The sequence below is a fragment of the Lepisma saccharinum genome, chromosome 3, assembly GCF_977018435.1.
Source record: "Lepisma saccharinum chromosome 3, izLepSacc3.1, whole genome shotgun sequence".
In the NCBI taxonomy this organism is placed as follows: domain Eukaryota; kingdom Metazoa; phylum Arthropoda; class Insecta; order Zygentoma; family Lepismatidae; genus Lepisma; species Lepisma saccharinum.
Genome location: NC_139231.1, coordinates 17,909,717 through 17,929,894, shown reverse-complemented (window position 1 = coordinate 17,929,894; position 20,178 = coordinate 17,909,717). Strand labels below are relative to the sequence as shown.

The following is a 20,178-nucleotide window of genomic DNA, read 5'->3' as shown; positions in this document are numbered from 1 at the left end:
TGGATTTTCATAATCCCACACATGGCTGTTTCGGCAATTAAAGATGCCCTCACGGGTGAATGTTGCCTCGTCCGTGAAAAGCACATGGCGCAAAAAACGGGGATCGTCGGTACAAAACTGCAACAGTCGTTGACAGAATTCCACACGTCGTGGGTAATCCCCAGCCTGCAACGCGTGGACTCGCTGTTGATGATAGGGATACAGCAGATCATCATGAAAGACACGCCACACTGTCGACTGTGATACTCCCACTGCACGTGCAATGCTACGGGTGCTAGTGGACGGTGTGTCGTCCACGCGAGCAAGTACGTCCTCCTCGACCGCCGCGGTGCGCACATGTCTTGGGTGACCGACATGATGGGCTGCACGTAACACACCCGATTCACTAAGGGTACGGTGCACGTTCGAAAACAACCTGCTGTCGGGTTGTCGCCTCTCCGGATACCGTCCGCGATAAAGGCGTGCAGCTGCTCGGCCATTGCCATCTGCAAGGCCGTAGACAAAATGCATGTCCCTCAGTTCTACAAATGTGTAGCGTTCCATGGTACGGTGAGGATAGTGCCAATTATGGAATACTGTACTGCAGTGCACAGGTGGCACACACACTGGTCACAACGGCTTCGAAACAACGTACTCAATTGTCGTACGTCAAGCACACCACCACCGCACCGGCTCTTTCACTGACACGCTCCCTGACGCTGCACTTCCAATCAGTCCACACGGCGCTGTGGTACAATCAGCTGACGTTCCTGAGCCACCCGTGCCTGTGCTCTTAACTACCTGACCACTGCCGTCAGGTGGGGCCATGTACTCTGGGGCCTTGTCATCGTGGAACACATGTAGCGTCCTTCATTCTTGCCCCATTCACCCACAACACGTACTTCGTCCGTCTTGCTCGAGCCGACGGGGAGCACTACGTACGATCGTGTGGTGTTTGTGTACACCAATGTGGGGTAACCCAGCAGTTGAACAGACGTGCATACCCCCACGTAGCTTCATTACACGATTGTCCCTCACGACCTCTGTGTGGCATCCCTTCGGTGCTGCTACGGGGAATCCCTCGTCCCGCATTTGTTGTCTCCTTGGCAGGTACCATTCCCCGCCCGGTCCTCTTTCTCTTTTGTTGCACCGTGCTTTGAAACAACGTACTCAATTGTCGTACGTCAAGCACACCACCACCGCACCGGCTCTTTCACTGACACGCTCCCTGACGCTGCACTTCCAATCAGTCCACACGGCGCTGTGGTACAATCAGCTGACGTTCCTGAGCCACCCGTGCCTGTGCTCTTAACTACCTGACCACTGCCGTCAGGTGGGGCCATGTACTCTGGGGCCTTGTCATCGTGGAACACATGTAGCGTCCTTCATTCTTGCCCCATTCACCCACAACACGTACTTCGTCCGTCTTGCTCGAGCCGACGGGGAGCACTACGTACGATCGTGTGGTGTTTGTGTACACCAATGTGGGGTAACCCAGCAGTTGAACAGACGTGCATACCCCCACGTAGCTTCATTACACGATTGTCCCTCACGACCTCTGTGTGGCATCCCTTCGGTGCTGCTACGGGGAATCCCTCGTCCCGCATTTGTTGTCTCCTTGGCAGGTACCATTCCCCGCCCGGTCCTCTTTCTCTTTTGTTGCACCGTGCTTTGTTCTTGCTGCGGTGTCTCCCCACTGTGTTTTGGGGACTCCCCTTGCGCTGCATAGCCAGCGCCGCCATTTCTGCCCCGAACCATGTACGCGTCTGTTGCCTGTCGAGTGTCACGGACCACTTTGCTTGCATTCTCGGTGTGTTTTTACATCCTACGTCGTCCTCCCGTGGTTCTGCAACCCCGCACTACTTTTCTCGACTGCACTGCTTCAGTCATGGTGTTTGTTTCCCGCTGTGCAATTGTTACTTCATGCTTCATAGCTTCTTTTCTCCCTACCGTTGTCGATCGCTACCCTTTCCCTGCACTTGTCTTGCGGGACACTCCTATTTCCTTTGTGGAACCCCATGCGCATGCGTTCCGCAGCTGCTGCCTAGTGTTTTTCGGATGGGCGACTTTTGTGTTCCTTTTGACTTAGTTTGTTCCGCCTTTCTATCTTCACTGGTACTGGCTGTACAGAGGTGTGAAGTTCATTTTCACACGTTTTCGGCGTTGTCTAGCTCCTCACGGAGGCATCTCTCGGCAAAGTGGAAGGGGAACTTCCGTCTCTATTTCATGGGAGGTATCTGTGGTTTTCGTTTGTACTATACCTTTAGAATCACCCTGTATATATATATAATGTATATAGCCTACGTCTTGAGGAATTTGGAGGGCAGAAAGTGTTTTCCCCCTAAAGTCGACGCCTATGGTGATGTGATAATTGAAAATAAATGAAACTTTTCCCAATAGTTTCAAAGAAGAGAAGAATTGCTACGTAACTACTATTATGATCAAATGTGATGATTTTTTTGGTCTAAATTAATGTATGTATATAAAAGCCTGTTTTCCCAAGCGCTAAGCATATTTCTATTGAACCCTATCGAGCATCTCTTTTGGCCACATGAAGATTTAGGCCTACTTCAGGAAGTGGTCGCTTCTGTAATGGCATCGATTTTTCAATTTTTGAGCAAATTCCTTTTTTTATCATTTTTCAGTCATATCTTGTGTGAAAATTATCGTTTTTATGCTGGGAATGTTTAATATACAGGGTGTATCAAAAAGAATCATCCGATTTAAAAATGCTATATTTAGGAAACCAATGGACATAGAACCTTGCAGTAAGTTGTAGAATACATGCTGGAATATAAAGTTTTGCTTGCAATAAGGTTTACTTTGTTGCAGGTAGGTCCTGCTGGTGCAGCTCACTCTTTTGTCCGCGTCAGGATGGCAACCGCAGCATTCTGCGTGCAACGTCGAATACTGTAAGCAGTAGGTGGTGCAGCACCGTATTTACGACGAAACTCACGCTGCACAACTGTAACGGACCACATTTGTTGAAGTGGAGAACGCAGAAAGCTTTCGGTTGTTGGGATGCCATCTTGAAGCGGACTAAAGAGTGAGCAGCACCAGGCGCCCGTTCCGAAAGTCGCACGAGTTGAACGCGTTAAACGAGTTATGGTAAATGGCCGTCCCATAAGTGCTCTCGTGCATTACGTTATGCTGTCCCAAAAGTCGCTTTCCGTGCTTTTCGTGCAAGAACGAGATTCACCAAACGCACGAACCAGGAGGCTGGTTTTGTTCGGTGAGAATCGCTTGCTGCGTGCAGACAACGCGCGTGCATGATGGCTTTAAACTGCACTAGTTCGGAAAATGTATTATAATTTTAACAGAGAGCGAAATGAAGCAACATGCGTAAGACGAGTGTGCATCAACTGTTCTTACAATGTGATTAAAATTAGTAACAATGTCCGTAGTGGAGTTTATTTCTGCCATAAGGACATGCCTTCCGCTCGACTCCATGAGGACGCTGCGCCTCCGCTTTCCCCTAGAGCGTTCCATAAGTCTGGAAAATAACTCGTTTCACTAGGTTGATGAGCCCAGTTACCTTCGTTAAATTCGTTTCGTTAAGATTTTCATAACGTACCTACCTGCAACAACATAAAACGTATTGTAAGTGAAACTTCATATTCCAACATGTATTTTACAACTTACTGCAAGGTTCTATGTCTATTGGTTTCCTAAATATAGAACTTTTAAATCGGATGATTCTTTTTGATACACGGTGTAGAATGAAAAGAATGTGCGTTCCATGTGCTTTAAAACTTTCACGACTTTCCCAAAAGTCGCATTCCGTGCGTTTCGTGCAAGAACGAGATTCACCAAACGCACGGGCCAGGAGGCTGGTTTGTTCCGTGAGAATCGTCTGCTCCTTGCAAACAAAGCGCATGCTGATGGATTCAAACTGCACTAGTTCGGAAAATGTATTATAATTTTAACAGAGACCGATATGAAGCAACATGCACAAGATGAATATGCCTTGACCGTTCTTAGAATGTGATTAAAATGAGTAACAGTATCCAGAGTAGAGTTTATTTTTGCCATAAGGGCATTCCTTCCGCTGACGCCATGCGGAAACTTTCTCTAAACAAAACTCTGCGCTTTCGCCTAGTGTCCCATAAGTCTGTAAAATAACTGGTTTCACCAGATTCACGAGCCCAGTCATTTTCGTTGAATGCGTTCGTTTCGTTAAGACTTTCGGAACGCACCCTTTCTTCTTAACTTCCTACACAAAGCGAAGTACACAGAGAGCAGTAGAAAGCATTGTCAGTCACTAGTCAGATACAATGAAAGAAAAGGGGACCTAAATGAGAGAGGAGATTGTCAAGCAAGACTGATATAGGTCAGAAGAAATAATAGAGGAGAAAACCCTGAGCAGCAACAGTTCTTTGAGGAGTCGAGACGGGCTCATTGCCAGAGATAGGGCTAAAGGGGGTGAAGCCCCCTTCTGATCTAATTTAAATAGTGTATAGTGGAAATTAATTTTACTTCCTTAGCAGGATTAAACATCTTCTGTAATACGTTGTAATATGATTGAAAATCATCATCAGGGCTTCTAACCTCCCAACTTCTTCGTTTTTAAATGGCGGTTTCTGATTAAGGATGAGCCCCCCTCCCATTGGAAATAAAATCCTGGCTACGGGCTGGACCAAGACCTGCCAAGTGTTTTTTTGTCAATAGGTGACTGCATCGAGTCCCTTCGCCACATTTTTCTAGTGTGGAGTGATTAGAGAGAATTCAAATGAGAAATTTGATTAGAAGAATTGATTAAAATATTTGCGCATGTGTGTGTGTGTGAGAGAAAGAGATGGAGAAGGATAAATAAGAAAATGTACACCAGCAAAAAGAAATGCAAACGAAGTGAGGGGATAAGGGAGGTAGAATGCATGTTAGTGAAAATCATCTATGCTTTGTATCTGCCCACCCTAATTTATCAATATATGGATCCTGCCCACCCGGTCAAAATTTTCTGGCGCCGCCCCTGCTTCACTGCAAATAAAATTACACAAAATAGTTTTGCGTAATGTAAAAGGGGGTGACGGCAGTGACACGGGGCTCAGCCCCCTTAGTTCCTCCCTGGTTACGGACCTGACTCCACCACGAAGGAGAGCATCAAACCACGCTTGACTCATCCTTGTAGAAATATGGGAGTGGGATAAAAATATCGTTCCACACAAATACATAATAAGCTTTTTCATCCTATTTTGTAGAATCGCTCATAGAATGAGAATGTTTCGCTTGCGTTTCGCTCTATGGTTTTGTTGCACCTCGCTTCCCGCAAGACAGCTGTTGTGTTGTGAAATGTAAAATCCGACAGAGTTCTCCGAAGGCCGGCTACGGCTGTGCTCGGCAAACCAAATAATTTGTGTTTGTACCAAACATATTAAATACCAAACATTTAAAAGTTGTTACAATTGTCTGCGCCTATATATAAAAAATAATTACATAAAATATACAATAATGTACAAGATACAAAGTGTTAAAACTTCTACAGATCTGTTTTGTTGGAGCAGAAAGCCGAACGAAACCGAAACTCCCTTGCCCTTCCAGCTGATGAAAAATGAACGCGTTAAATACACAAGCTAATGTCTTGTCATGGATGTTTTATTTTGTATTAACTATTTTAATTAATTTTAAAACATTCACTGAGTAAATTATTTTCATACAAATTCGATCAATGATGAAGATTAAGGTTATAGACTCATCGCTATTTATAAAGAAGTTTTTGTGGTGTTGTCATCCATAAACATTGTGATAAGATTTGTAAGAACTTGTGTAGCGTGCGAAACCTAAAAGGAAGTTTATATGTTGTAACAACATACATATATTTTTACGAAGCCTTATCATGGTAAGTCGCTAAAATAGAATAGTTACTTCTCTACGAAAATGGAGTAAATATCCTGCAAGGTTTTTCCTAGAAAGTTACACTCGTAATAAATTTACGTGTACTATACCAGTGAACGCATCAATATATTAGAGAAATACTTTGTAACATACTTTTCAGTGCTGAAATGATTCAATTAGGTACTTTCCACGCACACATGCAACATAACAAACACAGTGCAAGAACTATTGTAATAAATTTACACTACAAAATTGAAAATGTCAAATGCACGACTTCTTAGAAAGCAATTAGCAAGAGCACTTGTTTACATTACTCGTTCATTTTATACAATTTATTAAAAGTTCAGTGTTATTTCCGCATTACTGATTTAACACAAACTATCGATTTCTTCTGTTGGAGACTTTCCATAACCTGAACGAACTAAAACTTTGGTCTAGGGAAAATCATTGCAAAAGTCTCACAAAAGTTCATTCATACGAATAATCAACACATGAACTTTTACATATGAAATTATTTTAAATAAAATTAATTCCGGGAATTGTAATAATATGACAGAGTATTGAAAACACTCTCATTTTAAACTGGAGACAATATTTATTGCACTGGCACCTTTTTAACTAGTTTGCATGAAATTGTTTCATGTTTTGAAATGTTTTATTCAAATGTTTTAACAGAGCACTGTTCTGCGAGGATAAATGAACTGGTTAAAACAAGTACAAGGGTGATATTTTGAATGATCATGTTTTGCCTAATGCACCAAGCGGTACCAGTTTCATAGATCGGAGACACTTTAAAATCACACATTTTGTGTTCTGCATGGTTCGTACTTACCAATTGTGTATTGCGGAACATAGTTCAAGGTGCCATTATGCTTTTTACACAAAAACAAACTCAATTTTTCACATTCAGAGTGTTTTTTTATTCCTTTCTTCGCTTCCGGAACACACAATATGGCGGGCACATCTTGACTCAGGTTGTGGGTATGCAGTATTTCAACCTTCTTCACTGAAAAATACCTACTATCATGTTCGTCACCTGTGAAAATTATACATATGCACGGGTAGCTGACGGATAGCCCCACAAACCATTATGCAACGTAGCTGACCTATAGCCCCACGAACCATTTCCGATAAGGGTAGGTTAGGTTTGGTTACGTTAGGCAAGCATAGTAAAAAAAAAAGGGGGGTTGAAACACTGACAGGGGCTTACGTCATCAAACGTACGCAGCATCCGGTTGTCGTAGGGCAAGCAAATGAAAGCAATGGCAATTGTGCGTCGGTGAGATATTTCTTTTGAAAAATACATGATTTCCTGATCAAATATATTCCACGATGAAAGAAAATACCTCAACGAACGTTGTAAACCTTGGAGAAACTCATTCCGTAAGTAGTGTCTTGTGTAAAATTGAAGAAATGTGTCTCCGATGTATGAAACTGTTACCCACCAAGCCATAATAGGAATGTAATGTATGAATTTAAACCTTTAAACCATTTGTTTACTATCGTCTTGCTTACGAAGGAATGCTTTGGTAGTTCAGTTATGTGGGTCAGGCCCAAGTTCCTTTTTTTCTCCTAGCAGATAGACTAATTATTGTAGAATTTTGTCAATCATTGTCACACGAAATTTGAACCTTTCTTAAAGTAATGAGCACACTTTGGATTTTGAAAAAGGTATTAGAAAAAAAAAACTTTTAAATTACCATGTGGACAAGGCATTCTCCGTTGATAGAAGCAACAATATGTATCATTGACAGTGGGAATGAATGTAGAAGTAATTAAGAATATTTAAAAAACAGAATAACATTTACGGATAATGTTTAATGCTAAGAGAACTAAACCTGACCTGCCTAACCTAACTATCAAAGCATTCGTTCATAACCAAGACGATAATAAACAAATGGCTGTTGGCAAGTAACAAAATTATATATAAGTATATGGAAGTAAAATACCAGTGTCAAGGAAACATGGAGTAAGTAATCGCTAAAACTTCGCAGTATTTTAAAAGATGTAAATCGAAATTGAACCATGTAAAAATGCATACGTAGCATGATGAAATTGAATATAAGAAAAGGAACTTGGGCCCCTTTTTCTCCGTAACTTATTTGTTCACATACATTTTCACTTGATGTTTTCATTTGCAATTTGGGGTGTGAAGGGTTGCCCTTTCACAATACACCCAAATGCATGTCCACATATACCCTGGACTGCAATTTTTGGAGACTAGTGAGGTTCTGGCATCTGGATTTACTGCCAGTATAATCCTCTGTGGTGCTTGTTTGCCTGCTATATACAGGTATTGGACAAAATAATGGAAACACGAGTCAGAAGTGGGACATATTTTCAATGTGTCTGGTAACACAGAGCACGGCGGAAATCAACCTTCCCTTGTTTGTTGCAGGTAGTATAGACTGTGCACTGACAGTAGAATGAGGCAGTGTGGTAGTGCACGCTGTTCAGGTGTAGTGAGTGACCAGTATAGCCGACCTGATGGAGTTTGAAAGAGGTCGAATTGTTGGTACCCGTTTCACTGGAGCATCTGTGAGCAAAACAGCGAAGTTATGCGGTGTAACACGAGGCACGGTCTCGAAAATCATGACCACATGCACAGTGCACAGTGAAACAGGGTCTGCTAAGCACAATAGTGGTTGAAAGACTAAGCTGCAGGAAAGAGACCACCGGGCCTTGAAGCGTATTGTGACGTTGCACAAGAAAACAATGACCTCCAAAGTGACTACAGAACTTAATCAGCACCTAAACACCCTATGTCATGCAAAACAGTGAGGCGGGAACTGCATCAAATGGGTATCCATGGGTGTGTTGCTATTGCCAAGCCCCTAATAACTGAGACGAGTGCTCGAAGGCAATGTGCATGGTGCAATGACCACAAAACTTGGACGTTGGAGGACTGGAAACATGTAATTTGGTCAGACTAGTCAACCTTTACCCTCTTCCCCACTACTGGACGCGTGTTGTATGGCGAACACCCTCGGCAGCATACGATGTAGACTCACCGCCCGACTGTCAAACATGGTGGCGGCTCTATTATGTTCTGGGGCACTATATCATGGTATTCGGCAGACCCTTGTCACATTACACAGTCGGGTCTCATAAGCAGTGTATAGAGAACTCTTGTGTAGCCAGATCCACCCAATGGTGCAAACCTTATTCCAAACCGGAATGCCATCTTCCAGGATGATAATGCCCCCATTCGTACTGCTGGCACTGTTCAACAGTGGTTTCCATAGCATACTGATGAGGTTCAACATCTTCCCTGGCCCACCCAGTCCCCAGATCTGATTATCATCGAGCCTCTGTGGGCTGTTTTGGAATAAAGAGTTCGGCGTCGATTTCCACCTCCTTCGTCTCTACCTGAGCTGGAGGCTGTGCTGAATGAAGAATGGCTTGAAATTCCATTCAGGACTTGTATTGGTCTATTCCGTCCCGAATCCAAGTTGTATTGCATGCTAAAGGTGGCCCAACATTGTATTAATACATGATGTTCCGACTTACACAGGTGTTTCCATTATTTTGTCCAATACCTGTATGTTTGTGATTGTTCTTCATCCATTTCATCTTATCACCATCAACCTTCATCTTTGCAATTAACCAAAAGTGGCGGAAAAGTGCAGTAAAATAGAACAATCCATTTGCAAAACATTAAAACAATATTTCCTTGAAAGTAGTGTGACCACAATATTTTAACCCAAGAAGGGAACATCTCAAGGAAGTCAGTTTACCACCTCCTGAAAAATTGGTAATCTTAAATTTATTATTTTTAAAGTATAGATCACATAAATAATATATCATAAGCAACAAATAAAATATAATCTTCAATTATCAAAAGGTATAATTATAAGCAGTGGTTGGAAGTAGCGGCAATAAATTTTGAAAATTGTAGCTGTAGTTGTAGCGAAACTACTGTAGCAAAAATTTCACTACGGCTACATTTCTTCCCAACATTCAGAGGTAGCTAAGTTCTGAATGTGGCAACAGCATGAAAAGAAATTTGACAATAACTCTTACTTTTGTTGAAGGTTCATAAAGACAGTCTATTACATAGAAATATGGATAATGTAATTACAAATATCTTGTTATCGCACAACAACTCGTTTGAACCAGTTTCCAAATTCAAATACTTAGGAGTAATATTAACAAATGAAAATTATATTAAAGAGGAAATAAAAAGTAGGCTTAATTCAGGAAATGCATGTTACTTCTCTCTTCATAAACTTTTGTCTTCTCGTTTAATATCTAAGAAACTAAAAGTTAAAATATACAAAACAGTAATTTTGCCTGTAGTATTATATGGATGTGAAACTTGGTCCCTTACATTGAAAGTGGAACATAAATTGAGAGTATTTGAAAATAAGATCCTTAGGAAAATCTTTGGACCTAAAAGGGATGAGGAGACAGGTGAGTGGGGAAGGTTACATAATTTAGAACTACATAATTTGTATTCATGTCCAGATATTATTAGAATAATTAAATCAAGAAGACTTAGGTGGGCAGGCCATGTGGCACGAATGGGAGAGGGAAGAGGAGTTTACAGGATTCTTGTTGGGAAACCTGATGGTAAAAGACCTGTAGGAAGGCCAAGACGAAGATGGAGGGACAACGTTGAGATGGACCTAAGGGAAATCGGTAGGGATGGAAAAGAGTATATAGAACTTGCTCAAGATAGGGAAAGATGGAAGGCCTGTGTTGCTGCAGCCATGAACCTTCGGGTTTAAGAAGGCTAGGGAGTTAGTTAGTTAGTTGTTATCGCACATTATAGATATCAGCGTAATTTATTTCATTGGTATCTGTCTGAATAATTCTAATACCCATATGGCCGAATCCATCTCCAAACAGGGAGTTAGTTAGTTAGTTGTTATCACACATTATAGATATCCGCGTAATTTATTTCATTGGTATCTGTCTGAATAATTCTAATACCCATATGGCCGAATCCATCTCCAGACAGGCAGTGAAAATCATCTGATTTTCATGAAATTTTAATATGTGAAACTGTGAGACAATCTGAAAAATACATATTTTTTATTTTAATTTTCACTCTAGATATAGCTGTTCAAAGTTGACCGTGTGACGACCATTTTGGATGTGTCAAATTTTTGAAATTGCAATATCTTCTTAATAAATAGAGATAAATGGATAAATCTTTTTTTTGTTTTGACGTATTTGTGTTTTTACATATTACAAACATGCCCACATTATGCCTCAATGACAGGCTGTAGCTGTACCTTATTGTACATGTTGTATATAATATATGCTGTGACTCGACCCCGTGGCAAAGTGGTTAGTACATCGCTCTACAATGCAAGGGGGTCTCTGGTTCGAATCCCACCCAGGGCATGGATGTTTGAGTGTCCATTCATAAATTTCATCACTCACCCCATTTTCGCAATTAGCCAAAAGTGACATGAAAGTGAAATAAAATAAAGCAAATCAATCAATATATACTGTGGAAAGTAGCTAAGTGGATCAAGTCTGACTCCTAGTTAATACATCAAATCCCATCCCTGCTGTTATCTAGTTTTCGAGACACTACTTCTTCCTTTATTCAAGTAGGTCCCTAGCAGTCCTCACGATATGAAGTTTTCGAACCCAGTACAGATGACACCAAAGGTCAGAGTAATATCTAGAAACCTATGCAGTGACAATTGAGTGGATATTGACATTTGCTAATGTGTGAAAACATGCAAGATGACCTCATAACTACCGTATATTTCTGAAACCAAGACTAGGTTTTTTGCAGCAATTTCGTGCCCAGAAGTATGGGGTCGTCTTGCTTTCACGTCATATGATGTGGAGTTAGATGGGAGTGAGGACGATTTACTATGGGAAGAAAAGGAAGATCACAGTGGCAGTGACACTGCAGATTCTGTGGACCATTCCAATTAGGAGGACTGTGGGATCTGTATCTGACTAAGGGATGTCTGTATCTGATTATCTTTTTGTGTACCGGTACTCCTTCAGTTACTTGTAATAAGGTAACCATTTGTAAGTTTTGAAAATAGTTTTTCTGCAATCTCTTGTTGAAAAATGAGGGGTCGTCTTGGATTCAGAGATATACGGTATATTTTTAATTTACGATATCTCATTTTGGACTATTTATCAAGTGTGTCGTAGAATTCCTGATATTGTGTATTATTAATCTGACCCTTATTAGCTAATAGTCAGGACTATACAATGAACATGAGATAAGGACTTGGGATATCCAAAAGCACATTACACAATTGGTGCTTTCAGTTCGTAATGAGCACAAGAAATTTGTATCAAACTTGACAACAAAATCGGTTTTCAATAACAACTGAATAGATTTTCAGGTATGTGACATGTCATTTCTCACGATATTTCTATTCCTGGGAAGAAAGCAGTGGAGAAAATAGCATCCACTTTCAACGCAAACAAAATCATTTGTGTGTTAGACCAAACAACACTTTCTCAAATAATTGTTCAAATATTTTCAAACTGTAGAAATCTGTTGGAATGTGAAAACTGTAAAGGCACAATGACTTCCTAGTTTGTAACAAAATAGCACAAGAATCATTACAACCAACCCAATAGCAAGAATTATTTATTTATCTAATAGATGTCATTGTCTTCATTTATGACTTTTGTTATTTGAGTTGTGCTAGGCAGTTCACTTGAATACTACAAAAAATATAAGCAGCATTATAGATGGGCGAAAAAATAACTATTTTCATACAAGAAAGATGAAAATGGTTATTTCTGTGTTACAACATAAGAAATTCAGGCTATGAATGAATTAAGAAATGTTACTGAACTTTCAACATAATTGTTCCGAAAACTTTTTAGGATTTGTTTTATCAAAACATTTATGTGTATTATCCTGAAATTTGCACAGCAAAAACAACACATGCTTGCTTCACTGTCAGTAAAATAGTTGTTTAACTTTACGTGTAAATATTTTATATCAAAAGTAAAGAATCACATGACTACTATCCGTGACAAAAATATTGAGCCCTCGGTTTGCATGCTTGTAAAATTGTACTCCGTTGGAGGAAAAAAGTCAAATATACCTCATTGGAAAGCTACAAGTGTCTGCTTTTAGACAAAAGCAAGACAAAGTGATTTTAACTGTCTGTTTTCTATTCAGACAAAAATGTTCATAAGTGTAGTTTTTTCAGGTGTTTTTTACATAAGTCTATTTCAATTGTATGTAGCTTCGTGTAAAGCAGTCGTAAAAATAGGATTTTTTTTGTGATTGAACCTTGTTTATGTAGAAATATCTAACCAAATATAATGGTACTATCATCTGTGGAACAGTCACAATTAATGATTAATTATAATGTTGCAATCTCGGTAATTGTCAGCCCAATGGTCATGAAATTAAAAATGATGGCCGTGGAATAAAAATCAAACTTTCATATCTCATTCTTGCACACTGTGCAAATTGAAATCAACAGAGATAATTGTTTTTCTTGGCAACCGGTTCCTGCGCGATTCACATCGTTGCTAAGAACGCATGTAGAGCTTTGCCAAGCCTTGCCGCTTGCTCTTTAAACTCCACATTCAAACAGCTTTGACATGGGAAATGAGCAGAAACAATGTGTTGTGCAAAGGAAAGTATTGTAGAGGTGCTGAAATTTTATTTTGCCACTTTTGTGTTTACATTCCTGCCATGAATTATTACCTGAACTCCCACATAGCCATAATAATTCTTGTGTGCATTCTATCCAGGCAGTTGGTCTCTCACAAGTTTGCGTGTTTGTTCATACGCACTGTATTGAGTGATGGTGGTTCTGTGAAGTTATTTTTTTGTTGCATGAAAATGGCAAGACTGTAATATCATAGTGGTGCAAAAGAAATTATAGTCAGTGCCCAGAGATATTTTGACCAGGGGAAATGAATAGGCACGTCTCGCAACAAAAACCAAGGTGTCAAGTGCATGGCAGAGTGTTTGGGGGTTACGTCAGCACAGTGGAAAAGGTGTGTAAAGAAAAAAGGAACCGCAAAAATTTGCATCGACCCAATATTTTATTGGGTGAGTTTTTGTAAGATGTGGTGAGAAGAAAGATACACTACTTTTATTTTAATTATCCAGTTCAACAGAATCCATTATGAACAGCATTTTATACTTTCACCTTTCACTCATATTTATTGAAAATTTATTAATGTTTTTAGTCCTTTTGTCGCTCTTAATGAATGCACAACTCCTTGCTTATTACAAGAGTTGCAGCTGTGAAACATACCAAAATATGAAAGCAATATGGGTTAACACTAGAACTGTGGGCTTTTTTTTTCTATAACTAGAACTGGGACAGCAGTCACATTGACCGCCATGGAAAAAGTGGGTTATATTTATAGTTTTGTTTGTTAATATTTTTTTAATTGTTTCAGTACACATCTTTAATTTCACAGAAATGAATACATGACCCCGTTCTTGTTTTCACAAACATGAATAAAATAAAAATTAAAATTATATCATGCAATAACAATAAATTTACTTATTTCGCATCATCTGCAATGCAATTGGTGCAGTATTTTTTATCAATTTTTACACATTTTCCACATACTGCTTTTCCACACTGTTCACATAAGTCTCCTGTCTTGTTTCTGCATTTGAATGTTTGGCACTGTCGACGCTGTTGTTTTCCTGGAGGTTCATAGGAGACAATCTGTAGATTAGGCTGTGGGATTCTGTTGTTTCCTTCTCAGAGTTCATCAGAAAGTTTCATCAGGAACAAGTGGCGACCAAAATTTTTGCCATTTGAACTCTTGTACAAAATATATGCATTGAGAGCAGCTAGGTCCAAAATGTTGTAAATACATGAACTGGCCATCTTAGCGATGATGCTTTTACGGAAAATTTACAAGCCATCTGATCAACTACATCTACACCAAACTTTGTGCTGTTGTAAAAGCTGACAGTTTCAGGGAGATTCTTTACACCACCACCAATACACATGTTTGAATGCATGGAACTGAGAATTAGAATGTTTTTGTTTCTTTTTCCTTGGTACACAGCGGCTGTGTTGTCAGCACTAAGAAGAACTGTAGAATACTGTTCTAGACGAGATGAGACACTTCTTTCTCGAACGTTCAATTGTTCCTACCAAGGTAGTGTTCTTAGCTTTCAGGGTTTCAGCGAGTTTCCTTGACGTAAATAAATTATCTCTTGTGACATTTCTTCCTTTTCCAACAAAGGGTTCCATCAAGCTAAGTACAACATATTCTGCAACAGGATGGGCAATCTTCATCTTTACCCAAATAAGGGAAACCAGTTATCAGGTATTTACTGTCGACATAAACTGCAAGCCAGAATTTAATGGCGAACTTGTCTGGTTTATTTGCCATGTATTGCACAAATCTAGACCTAACTTTTGTAGGAAATAGCTGTTCTACAGTGATGTGTTCTCCTGGTATGTAATTTCTGCCACAATTTTCAATGAAACAATTCCATACTTCAGACACATGCGCAAACTTGTCACTTTTTATGCATTCAGACCTTGTTGTTTTATGATCAAAGTGCAGATATCGCATTATTTAATGAAATCTGTCCCTAGTCATGGTTTCAAGAAAAAATGTAGGTGCCCAGGTACTGTCCCACAAACTGTCTAATTCAAGACTTTTCGCACAATGTGTTCTGCGAGCATAAGAAATTGCGATAAATGAATCAAGTTCCTGTAATGTAACAGACCAGTCATTTCCTCCAGTTTGATGATGAGCTTCTTCAGTGCAGGATTTTATGTGAATAAACATCCTATCATTCACAAAAAGACGCCATGCACTTGAAACCTTTCCTTCAAGGATATTTCATTTAGCAAATCCTGATGGGCCAGGCTTTTCTTGTAAAACATTATGTGCTGGATGCCTACCAGGAACATTTACATCGGCATCAATTACAGCCCATTTGCTTCCATCTTTAGCACTGTATTTCATTCCAGATAGAAAAGGAGACTCACCTGGACACACTGTGGTTTTTGTTTTTGCTCCCTGTTGAACTGTAGAAACAGGTGCTGCTTCGTTTTCTTCATCTTATGACGAATGGGTTGATTCAATGTCTTGTTCTAGTGGAACAAAATTGGGATCCTTTTCACTTTCACCTCCATTGGAATTGTCAGCATCTATGTCCTGAATTGAGTCTAAATACTTTGATATATCTTCAGCTGATAGTCCACGTTCAGCCATATTTAGAGCACAATAATCACTCACGTATGCGAGAAACAAATATCAAGAACAGACTACAAACAAAGACAGTGCTTGCAAAGTTTTGCAACTCCATATTTGGCTCAAACAAAGAGATTGAACATTCACCTGTAAGCTGCTGCCACCTAGTGATAAATCTAATAAATGACACACCAGGTGGCAGTAGCTTGAAGGCGAAATTTGTAACACATCTCCCGAAAGGAGGTTTGCATTTTTCTGTTAACCTTTCCATAAAAAATGGAGGGTAATGCACAGGGGTAATTGTGACCGCTCCCGTGGTTCTAGTGTTAAATGCTGAAACAACCACATCTACTCGATACGATGATTAAGTGAATTTTGCAAGATGAACAAAATTTACTTGCGTTTTTGCTCTAAATATATTTTATTAAAATGTTAGTTGGTGTAAAGGTTTCAAATGCGCAATTTTTAAAATATCATTTCTATGCGTTGCTATCCCTAGTATGCACCTCACTCTGTTTCCCTTTCTTATGAAATCACTGTACACAGCAGGTGTGTTATCATACTATTCATTCAAATAGTCATCGAACATCGTTTTACTCAATATATCTGTTTAACTGTGTGACATAAAATAATGCTGGGAAAATTATGTTCTCTTTAAGTCCACTTTATGCACATGTGGGCTAATCGGAACTGGACTTAGTTTAAAGTGGGATCCAAACCACTATGTACCTTCGCCGTACAGCAGTACTACATTTACAATATGATGAATAGTTCATTCATTATTTTATGCTGCGACAATACTTGGATCGGCATTTGCGTGTTTCTCGCAGCGAAGCGGCAACGCTGTGGAAGTCTCCTGCTGCCTGCGTAGTCTGAGATTGGCGGCACTCTGCCATACGTCATGCACCCGTTTACCATATTAGGAGTGCAAAAGAATAATTCATATCTGGACTTTGATCAAATGCGTTATATCAACAGTTTTTTTGCAATTTCATTGAATTTGTAATTATGCATTTGAAGTTTGCAGGTTTCCCTAAAATGTCAATTTTTGAAGTATCTACTAAAAATATGCATCTGATTTTTTTCTACAGAGGTGCAAAAATAATCAAAATTCAAGTACACAAAATCTCAAAATTATATGTACAGTTGATATGAACTGTATGGTGTTAAGTTCCCCGTTCGTGAAAATGGGAAGGAAAAAGTAAAGTTTTCACTGAATTTTTCATTATAGCAAGAAAATACTTAAGAAAAATTTTCAGATAACTCTTATTATAAAGTAGATACTTGAGGCTTTCCAATGAGGTATATTTGACTTTTTTTCCTGCCACGGAGTACAATTTTACAGGCATGTAAACTGAGGGCTCAATATTTTTGTCACGGATAGTAGACCTCCGATTTTTAGATTCTAAGAAGTTTGCTTTATACTGGCTGAGAGTCCAGATGCCAAAGCCTCGTTAGCTAAGAAGAATGCAGTCCAGGGTGTACTACATGAAAGAGAGGTTGACATTTGAGTGCGTGCTGGATTTTCAAAATTAGGAAAGGCTGTGTAAGGAGTATAGTTCCCAAATGTTTGCTCTGAAGGGAAAGGGGATGAGGTGGAAAGGTTGAGTTACCTAAGTGGCGCTGTTATAGAGCTGCAATGTCATGGCTCTATGAGAGTCCCACAATCGGCAGAAGTGTGGTATGGTTGGTGGACTACAATGTGATCCTCCCAGCTAGATCCGAGGGATCCGCTGACCAACGACAGTTGCGGTCCTCCATTCATATTAGGGTTTAGGCGTAGAGCTGATAACTCTGCACTGTAAAAAGACATGTCAAGAAACAGCAATATAAGGCCATGGATGTTCCAAAGGTAAAATATTCCGGAGGTAAAATAGTCCCCCATTCAGATCTCCGGGTGGGGACTACTTTGGGAGGTCCCTGGACTAAGGATAAGATCTAAGTTATGAATAAGGATATTAAATTAGGCACCTGGAATGTTCTGAGCCTTTACCGGCCTGGGGCATTTCAGTGTACAGTTAATGAGATAGTTAAGTATAAATTAGATGTAGTAGCTGTCCGGAAAGTTAGGTGGCCAGGAGAAGGGAATTGTAAAACTAAAAATTATACTTTTTTCTATGGTGGTACTGAAAATCATAATTTTGGAACAGGCTTTTTCATAAATAATAAAATTATCTCTGCTCTTAAAACAGTAGAATTTATTAATGATAGGATATCATATGCAGTTTTACAGGGTAGGTGGTGTAAAATTATTTTAATAAACATACATGCTCCAATGGAAGATAAAGATGATAATACTAAAGATGATTTTTATACAGAGTTAGAAGAGGTCTTTGATAAATTTTCTCAGTATGATATGAAAATTCTGTTAGGTGACTGTAATGCACAGATTGGTAAAGAAAGTCTTCATGAATTAAGTAATGATAATGGTATAAGATTGATTACTTTTGCAACCTCAAAGAATTTAATTGTGAAAAGTACCACTTTTAAACATAAAGATATCCATAAATATACCTGGTCTTCTCCAGATGGTAAAACTCATAATCAGATAGATCATATTCTCATTGATAAGATTGATAATTGACGTTCGTACACATAGAGGTGCTGACTGTGCCAGTGACCATTTTTTAGTAATTGCTAAATTAAGAGAAAGACTCTCAGTGATAAATCATAAGCAACAAAATCTAAAAGTTCTAAAATTTAATACAGGAAAATTTGCTGATGAACGAATTAAGAAAGATTACCAAATTAAACTGTCAAATAGATTTGATGTTTTGCAGGATTTAAATGATGATGAAAATATAAATGAAACAGACATAAATAACAATTGGAAGCACATAAGCAATGCAATAGAATCAGCTAAAGAAAGTATAGGATACCATAACCCAAGAAAAAGTAAGCCATGGTTTGATAATGAATGTCATAATCTAATAGAAATAAGAAATCAGGCTAGACTTAGGTGGTTAAATAACTCTGATGATACAAATATAAGCAATTATAATAGAATAAAGCGAGAAGTTAACCGCACTTTTAGAAGTAAAAAAAGAGATTACTTGAAAAGCAAAATTAACGAAATTGAAGCAAACAGCAAAACCAAAAATATCAGATTTATATAAAGGTGTAAATGAATTTAGAAAGGGGTGGCAACCTAAAGTAAACTTGATAAAAGATAAAGACGGTGATTTTCTAGCTCACCCAAGCGATATTCTAAATAGACGGAAGAACTACTTTAATGACCTTTTAAATGTTCATGTAGGAGATAAATCAGAAGTAAATGAAGTGCACACAGCAGAACCTTTAGTTCCAGAACCTAACTTGACTGAAGTTAAGGATGCTATTAAAAGGCTAAAGTATAACAAAGCACCTGGCATTGATTTAATACCAGCTGAGTTAATTAAATATGGTGGAAATTCTTTAATATGTCAAATTCATAAATTAATTTGTTTAATATGGAATAAAGAAGAAATCCCTCAACAGTGGAAAGAATCCATAATTGTTCCTGTGTTTATAAAAGGTGATAAAATGTACTGCAATAATTACCGTGGAATTTCTCTACTCTCAACAACATATAAAATATTATCTAACATTATTTTAACAAGACTGACCCCATATGCTAATGAAATTATAGGTGATTATCAATGTGGATTTAAACGTAACAGATCAACTACAGATCAAATTTTTCACATCAGACAGACACTTGAAAAAAAGTGGGAATATAATCAAAATGTCCATCAGCTATTCATTGATTTCAAAAAAGCATATGATTCGGTCAAAAGAGATAAATTATATAATATATTAGTAGAGTTTGGAATACCTAAGAAGCTTGTTAGTATGATAAAAGTATGCACCAGTGAAACAAAAAGTAAAATTCGTGTGGGTATTAATGTGTCTGACAAATTTACAATTCATGATGGGTTAAAACATGGAGATGCATTATCTCCATTGCTCTTTAATTTTGCCTTAGAATATGCTGTTAGGAAGGTAAAAGAAACTAACGAAGGACTAAAATTAAATGGTATGACTCAGTTGTTAACATATGCAGATGATGTAGACTTATTAGGGGATGATATAAATACAATTAAGAATAATGCTAAAATATTTTTTAAAACTGCTAAAGAGATAGGTTTGGAAGTTAACAAAGAGAAAACTAAATATATGCTTACAGGTCGAAACCAAGTGTTAGGTAATAATCAAAATCTAATTATTGATAACTTGCTTGAACCAGTTTCCAAA

General features: G+C 38.7%; 1 protein-coding gene across 3 annotated transcripts in view; it reads left to right on the top strand.

Moving 5' to 3' along the window:
* The window catches only part of LOC145984927 (calpain-5-like), a 176,079-nt gene that overhangs the window by 26,544 nt on the left and 129,357 nt on the right, over positions 1 to 20,178 (top strand). The window contains exon 1 of one of the 3 annotated variants that reach the window (XM_083118333.1): positions 5,475 to 5,815. The exons of the other annotated variants lie outside the window; for them this stretch is intronic. Within the exon in view, the coding sequence (XP_082974459.1) occupies positions 5,813 to 5,815 (3 nt within the window). The 5' untranslated portion in view covers positions 5,475 to 5,812. Of the gene's footprint in view, positions 1 to 5,474; positions 5,816 to 20,178 lie in introns of those variants that run through there. 3 annotated transcript variants of the gene reach the window in all.